The 8017-nt window shown below is 50.1% G+C and overlaps 1 protein-coding gene across 1 annotated transcript in view; it reads right to left on the bottom strand.

The window, feature by feature from the left end:
* The window catches only part of NMNAT2 (nicotinamide nucleotide adenylyltransferase 2), a gene marked incomplete at its 5' end in the record, with an annotated part of 30069 nt that overhangs the window by 10668 nt on the left and 11384 nt on the right, over positions 1-8017 (bottom strand). The window contains one exon of the mRNA XM_011361261.2: positions 5455-5531. Coding sequence (XP_011359563.1) covers positions 5455-5531 — 77 coding nt within the window. The remainder of the gene's footprint in view (positions 1-5454; positions 5532-8017) is intronic.

The following is an 8017-nucleotide window of genomic DNA, read 5'->3' as shown; positions in this document are numbered from 1 at the left end:
GAGAACTAGAATCTCCCATGGTAGCAGCTGAGCCTCGTTCTCTGGAGCCTGTAATTTCGGCACCGGGTTTATCAGGGTGGGGGGCCTAATCCCCGGGGTGAAGTGTCCATCGGGCTTCCTGGCTGGGGCCGAACTGTCTGATAAAAACCATCTGAGCCTGAAAAACTAAATGTTTGTCTTTGCTCCATTTGTCCTGGAGCCCTGGGATTTCTTCTGGAGTGGCTAGTGCCCCAGGCTCTTCCTCTGTTTATTTTCTTTGGTTGTTTTCCCACAACTGGTGGATGAAGGAAGCAGTTAGCCCACGCCTGGTTGGCTGGAAAAATGTAAGATACAGCCAATTAGAGCCAGCCTGTAGAATGCTGGGCTTTGAAAAGTGCAGAAAGAAACAAAACAAAACAAAACAAAACAAAACAAACAAAAAAACAACAGAAAAACCATTCTTCATTGGCCCATCTCTGGTGCCTAATCTTCCACCTTTAGATTTTCATTCCTTTGGGTTAAATATTGGCCCTTGCTCATTTAAAATGTAAATACCACTTGAGAGCGGCTAATACATTTAATCATTGAACTTACTGATTTTGCCAGCTTGCTGAAAAGTCAAAAGCCTCCCACATAAAGGCCAAGATAAACCTCCTATTTCATCCAGCCGGAGCAATCTCCCAAAAAGGTTTTCTTCACACTAGTAGATCTTTTACAGCCTCCTCTCAACCCTCAAAGCCCTTCCCTTTCCACCCACTTAACCCAATCTTGCCTAGCATTCAAAGGCCAGCTCACGTGCTGCCTCCTCCCTGGGCTGCTCTGAATTACACTTGCCGTTCCTCTCACCTGTCTTATCTGTCTTAGAGATAGATCTAAGATTTACGCCATAGCTATGCAGTCTTGGACAAGTCCCCATTTCTTGAGCCTGGTTTCCACACCTGTAAATGGAAATGGAGATTCCACTGCACAGGAGTGTTTTAGGGGTTACCTGAGAAGCAATCCAAGTGTTCATGGTCTGTCTCCCCGCCCCAAAGTAAAGGGCACGCAGAGGGGTACTTGGTCTATTTGGCGTTCTCTGTTCCTCCAGCCCTAGCACAGTGTCTGGCATATGGTAGCTACTCAATAGATATTTTAAAATCAATGAATGAATAACAGCCAACGTTCACTGAATGCTTCCTAGGTTCAGAAACTCTTCTAAACTTTTTATGTGTTTTATTTTGTGGAATATAAAGAACTAATATAATGAAAAGTAAAATATTTTTAGATTTCAAGTACCACAAGAGCGAATAACATGCTTGTGTTCATATTGGACACACACATTAGTTGCAAGATTGATTGAAGGAAAGAATGCTTGAATCGGAATTAATTTGCCAGACTGCCTTCCAATATGATGGACAAAGCAACCGGCAGCATAAGGTCCTTAGACGACAGGTATTTTTAGGGTTGCGGAGTGAGTATCAAAGTTTCCCGCTTCTCAGACCTGTCCGCGGCTGACCCTTTCGCCTTTGGCCTTGATTTCCCACAGCCCTTGGTCCGTGCTCGGATACCTGCTCTGGTGCTGGTGTCAGGAAGAGGCACGGCACAGATCAGGTCTCCTGGGGAAGACTAATTCTCTACTTAAAAAGTCCGGAAATGGGACAGGCTAGGGAGACTGGGTTCTGATCTCCGAGGTTAGTCTAGGAATCTGGATTTCGATTTCTCTCAGGAATCAAGAATGAAAATGCTGACTGCCGGGACACACAAGAAGCTGCTCTTTTGTGTTTTATGGGGAGAAACCTGATGAATCCGTATGGAATTTTCTAACAGTAAGTGTAAGAAGAAGGGGTGTGTCACTGTTTAGAGGAGGTCAGAATTCTCTGTGGACTAATGAGTCTTTGTGCCTGACAGGAAATACCCAAGGGATGTGTTCGGGTGGGGGTGGGGCTGCCACTTCAGTTGTGTCATCAGATTTCGGGATCAAGAGCAGTGGCTCAGGAATCCACGACAAAGGAAAGAGCGAGGCTGACTCAGTGGAGAGTTAGCGACTGAAGAGGCCTTGGCAGGCCTGCTGCAGACCAGACTGCCTCGGCTGCTTCCCAGCCCGGGTGGGGACCGAACTGCTCCATGCTTCCTTCGAGCTTTCTTTATGGAAGGATGGAGAGGCTTCCATTGCTCCCCTGACTTGTTTGAACTAGTGGCTTCTCTTCTGCCTGTGTCTGAGGGTTCTGAAGAAGACATGGGAGAGCAGAACACCAGCCGGGGCCTGGGACTTTTCCAAGAAGTTTTGTTCTCCTGTCCCCAGTCATGGGCAGACTCAGGGCTTTGGGCTCCGGCACCGAGCAGAGGTCATGGCCAATAAGTATCACTTGGGACACCAGGTAATAAAGCGAAATGTGTTCTGATAAAGGTTGAATGAATGAATGAAACTGGAGATAGAATACAAGTTTCACACACCTCATTCCTGGTTATCTCATGGTTAGGAAAAGAAATTCCAGGCAAGACCCAGATGGTAGAACGTTCTAGGAGCATAAGCAGGGCTCACCCTGTACCCAGTCTTGAAAGAAAGCCCTTCCTTTTCTAGACCTTGAGATCCAGCCTTTCCCAAATAAGGACAGTGGAATAATTCGTTGAGTTATTAACTAGGTTCCTGCTCACTGTATCCCACTTTGTGCAATTCCAGCCTTATTTTTAGCAGAGAATCAGAACCTTTAGGGGAGAGATTTGCAGGACAGAAAACAGAATTTTGAAGTCAATGGCTTTAAACTAACCAAAGAGAATTCACTAGATGTGAATTCCCTCCCCAAGGAGGGGAGAGAAAATGTGGGCGATATCATCAGACTAAAAAGAAGAGTTTTTGCTGTCTCCTCTCGCCCCCAGCCTTGAAAGAGGCTAGGGATCCATGACACCCACCCCTACTGCCCCCTCGGGGAAAGGCTCTGAAAGAAATGGGGCCTGGTGATCATAGGTGGGTGGAGCCCAGCGCTGGGCCAGGAGTCCCATGGCCCAGGTGGGCACGGAGCAGAGGGCCACGGACTTCAAGGGACCGTGAAGGTTCAAACAGAGACGTTTGTGGGGACCCTCAGGAACTGGTGTTCCTGTTCAGGGCATATAGGAGCCTGCCTCTCAGGTACTGCAGATCAGTAATAACTTGGATTAACTTCCCGTCATCCCTGTGGAATAGAGATTTGGAATCGAATTTTAATTTGGTTTAAATAATTGGAATGTGATATTTCTAGCATGCTTGTGTTGTGAGCTGGATTCACAATTATGTACGGAAACGGCTCCTTCCTTTTTTTTTCTTTTTCTTGCCTGTACCTCAGACGCCATGATTCGAAGGGCCCCACAGATTGGCTGTGGGTTGAATCAGGGGACTGAGCGATTGGCCAGGTAGGGTGGAGCGGGGTTGAGCTAGAGGCTCTAGAGAGCCCTCTGGAGTGAGCTGCGGGTGTGTGCTTCACCCACATCCCCTGTTGCCTGCACCGTGGGCTGGAATTCTCGCCACCCCGGACAAGACAGATGTGGGTGCCTAACGGCCTGGAACTATTGTACCCTCCGGGAGAGGCCAGCCTGAGGTCCTTGGATCTCCAGGGTGACCAACCAAGTGGGAACACGGTCGAGTAGATGAGGGTCTCACTCCACCTCCACTGTCACATTCCCAGTAGTAATTCGACAGCCAGTGGGGTTCTCGAATTTTTCTGTTTTCACCAACATGTCATTTCAGCACCAGGACCAACTGGAAGAGGAGGGATTTGGGGCTTTTTTTCCTGGTCTTCAAATATGAGATCTGACAACATCGGGGCAGCCATTTTGGAGAGAAGTTAGAGGACTTGCAGTCAACAATCTACCCGGGAGGACCAGAGGAACTGGCCATGCTTCCAGGGCCCCAAACCGAGTAAATCTCTACGAAGCCTGAGGCCGCCCTTGACAGGAGGCCCTAGACATGTGCAGCTCAAGCTGTCTGGGCCTCCCCAGGGATGGGGCCCCAGGCGATTTCCCAGATTTGCCTAGATTCTTGAAAAAGCTTTGCTGAGAACTTGTACAGGACTTTGCCACATTACTTTTTAATTTCAGGGCACTTTGTGAAGTAGAGAGGGAAGTAAAAGCTAATTAAGCCACCTAATCCGGAACTGAAAGGGGGCTTAGCGTTTCGCTCGCTGGAAATTGTTCAGGGCTGGAGATGAAAGGGCTACACTACACAGTGTAATTTGCTTCCCCGAAACTCTCTCTCCTTTCTTGATTCTCCCTCGGCACGTGAGCATGCACGCCCTTCACCTGGAACATCTGCGTGTACATCGGTGTCTACGCAGGTAAATTCACTTATTCACATTTGTCGGATGTAACTGTAACGGGTACTAGGCGAGGCGCTTTGCATAGACAATTTCATTTAATTCTCCTCAAATCCTATGAGTAGGTACCATTATCATGCCCATTTTAGAGATGGGAAAAACTGAAGCTCAGCATATATTTTGTCATGATGTGTGTTGGAGAAGAACTGGAATATTAAATCTGATCTTAAAGCATCTCTCTCTCTCTCCCTCCCTCCCCCGCGGAGACACACATATGTACATGAAAAAATTTCATATGCATACATCTTGCCACCTAATACTTGGGGGCAGGGACTATATTACATACATTTTTAAAAATGTCAGAATGCTACAGATAACATTCTATATATTTTATAGATAAAAAAAAAAAAACAAGGCCCAGAGAGTTGTTGAGTGATTTAGCAAGTTAATAAAAAAAAATTAAAAAAATAAAAAGCACTAGGTCTAGAATTATTGCTCCAAGACTCCAACTTGCATAGGACTATGGGACTGGGAGCTGGCATCAGCCCCGGCTGTTAATGAATGAATAAGAATGAATGTATGGATGAAGGCCGAGTAGCTTATGAATTAGCTGGTATAAGACCATCTCAGTCAGATCTGGCAACAAAAGATGTCCACTAAGCTTCTAGGTGGTTTAAGTTTAACTTTCTGGTTCCCAAGTCAATTGCCAGAATGACCCTACTGACCTTTTGCAATTAACTTCTCCCTCTTGACCCCATCTCCTGTTGAGGGAATTCTAGGGTGGTATTTACTATTTCTTCAAAAGGAATCAGAGGAAAACAAACACACGATAATTCAAAAGGGCAAAGCCTTTTTCTTTAGATCCCTCCCTCTCTTCCCTGCCACCAGCAGTGTGAATGGGAGCACCCCCCGCCCCCCTACACCCCCGCCCAAGCACTGCTTGGAGAAAGTATTCCGTGACTCAAATGGCTTTTTCCCCTCACAGACTTTAGAGAGTGAGCCTGAGGAAGACTGAGTGTGGGAATGCGACAGGAGATAAAGCTGGGTGGGGTAGGCGAGAATTTTCTTCCCTAGAGACATGAATGGATTGTCCTCCTGGGAGCTCACAGGAGGGAGAGGAAGGCTGTGGGGAGAGGGAAGACCAGAGGTGAAAGTCCAGCGCTCCCCCCTCCATGTCAGCTGTGTTCGGTGTTGGACCCTCGCTACTCACATCTGCCTCATTCCAGAGCCCCGGGATGCAGAAGGACTCCAGCAGGTCACTGCCACACAGCAGCAGGATCCGCAGCTCTGAGGAGGGGGAACAAAGTTTGCAAAGGGATAAGTGAAGACCTGGGGAAGGCGGGACCCTCAGCCTTGTTCCCCGAGGCCCATGGTACCTGCTACCTGCGGGGCTCCGGAGCCCAGGCACCCCTGCCCCACGGTGTGTGCAGTGCAGAAAGCTTTGCTCACCTCCCCCTCAGGCTTGTTTACATTCCACCCCTCTTCCTGGTGGGGGGAATGACTCACTGGGGAGAGTCTTGGTTTGCCCAGTACTCTGGGGTTTCTGGGGACACAGGTCTTTCTGCAGAGGCTGAGCCAGCCACGTGCCTTGTGTAAGGTCTAAAGGCCTCTCTCTTTTGCTCCATATCAAACTCAAGTGTCAATAGAGTTTGGCTTCTCTGCTGCTGTGCATTATATGGGGTTTGTCTCCCGTCACAAGTGCCCACAAGATGGGAGGAATGCGGAGACCACACTGAGTTTACCCAGGTAGTAGCCGAGTTCATCAGGTGTCTTCTCTTTACATGGCCACTGCCTCCAGCAAAGGGCTTGCGAAGCGATGCTGAGCAAACCCTCTCTCTGACTCCTGGGCATGCTTCTTGCTCGTCAGTTGTTTTTCTTTCCTCATTAAGCCACTCTGAATTATCCCAGGGAGGCCCATCGTGGTTTAAAACAAGCAGCAAACTGACTCGCTCATTAAAACTGAGCAATGGGGAAAAAAGAATCTAGGATTCTCGGAACCACAGGGAGAGACCTCGGCCCTGGGTGTAACTCAGTGGTGTGTTTAGTTTCCGGCCATCCCAGGCCCTCCGTCAAGAGGTCGTGGCTGCAGGTGTCTTGTCTGAAACAGTGAGACAGCCCCGCTCTGAGCCCTCTGGAGACTGCTGCCACCCTGGCCCCTGACGCTGAGATGGCCCATAGCTCTGCCTGCCTTAGACCCCAGAGCTAGCTCAGGGATCTGACAAGGACTTCCAGATGGTGAGCTTGTTCCGGCTGCAGGAGTCTCCAGATGGTTCAGAGGAAGGCTGCCGGGCTGACGACAGGCAGTGCCAGTCTCGTCGTCTCGCAAAGGCAGACCGTCCTCGGGGGGCTCCATGGGACACTGGGGTCTTAACTCCTAAATATCCCTGCTTCCTCTCCTCTTCCCCATGCCATACTATAGCCTAATGATCTGTTTATACGCAGGGATCTTAATTTATGTTTATATCCCCAGGGCCTGGCAGAGAGACCTGCACACAATAGGGCTCAAGACCTATTGAATAAGTGAACAACATATCAGCTGACCGCAGAGGCTGTGCAGACAGGCTGTCTAAGAGCCTTCTGGGCAGCCTGCGCTGGCTGGGCTGGCCGTCATGGCCTTTGCTCTTACAGCATGGTGCCCCTGGGGAAAGCGGTGCCTCCATGGTATGCCACGGGATTGCTGGCCCAACTCCCCACCTGTGGACATGCACCAGCCTTGGTTTGACTGACGGAAGCCAGAGGGGGCTCATTCCTGGGATCCTGTTGTTCCCCATGTCCCACTGGAGCCACCCAGGGCTCCAGGCCAGTTCTCTGCTGAAAAGCTGAGGCTCTGAAACTCTGGTCACCTAAATCTTCAGTTAGGTGGCCAAGTCCAGAAGAAGTACTGGCCCTCAGCTCTCACTACACCAGTGGTTCTCAACTGAGGGCAATTTTGTCTCCAGAACTTGGCAATGTCTGCAGCCGTTTCCGGTGGTCTAGAGTGGGGAGAGGGGACTGCTACTGGCACCTAGTGCTTAGAGGGCGGGAATGCCGCTCAGCATTCTGCAATGCACACGCGGCCCCCGCGACACAGGATTAGCCATTCCCAAACGTCAGTAGTCCAGTCGGGGAACCCTGCTCTAAAGCCATGGAGATGAATCTCTTTTTTCTTCCCCAGCCGGAGACTTGCTTTCCCACTCGAGAGTAATGTTGGAATTTTTTTTTAAGCCACAGCACAGAACATTAATGAGTGGGGCCTCCACCTTTGTTTGCAGGACCAGGGCAGATTATTTGTCACAGACAGACCAGAGGCCCTGGCGGGGTTTGGGGTCCCACGTGTGGCCGCTGGAGGGCAGCAGTGATTCTCCTGGTTTATTGCAGGAAACTAATGCAGCCTTTCCAGCCTGCAAAGCCTTTGGTCTGGGGCAGCCCCCCAGGAGCAGTCAGCTGACTAAGAACATGGAAATGGAGCCATAGTTGCTAACTGAGCCAGGAGAAAAATGGCTTTTTCCTTCTCGTGAAGGGTGCAATGGGACTGCAAAAAAGGAAACCCATGAGCCGGAGGGCCTCGCGGCAGAGGTCTGGAGTCAGGGCAGCTCTCTCCCACCCTCTCTGGGCCCCCCGCCCTCCCCAGGTCACCCCATCCAGGGATCCGGGGCCAGCAGCCAGAATCGGTGCTCTCTCGCCCCACTCCCCGCTCAGGAATCCACGCACAGGCCCTGCGGCCCTTTCCAGCTTCCACTGCCCACAGAAGCAGCCGCCACCCAGCCATGCTGGGCCACAGATCCACCCTGGCA

This window comes from Pteropus vampyrus, unplaced genomic scaffold, assembly GCF_000151845.1.
Source record: "Pteropus vampyrus isolate Shadow unplaced genomic scaffold, Pvam_2.0 Scaffold65, whole genome shotgun sequence".
Classification (NCBI taxonomy): domain Eukaryota; kingdom Metazoa; phylum Chordata; class Mammalia; order Chiroptera; family Pteropodidae; genus Pteropus; species Pteropus vampyrus.
Note: the sequence above shows the minus strand (reverse complement) of the source record. Positions and strands in the feature narration are given on the sequence as shown.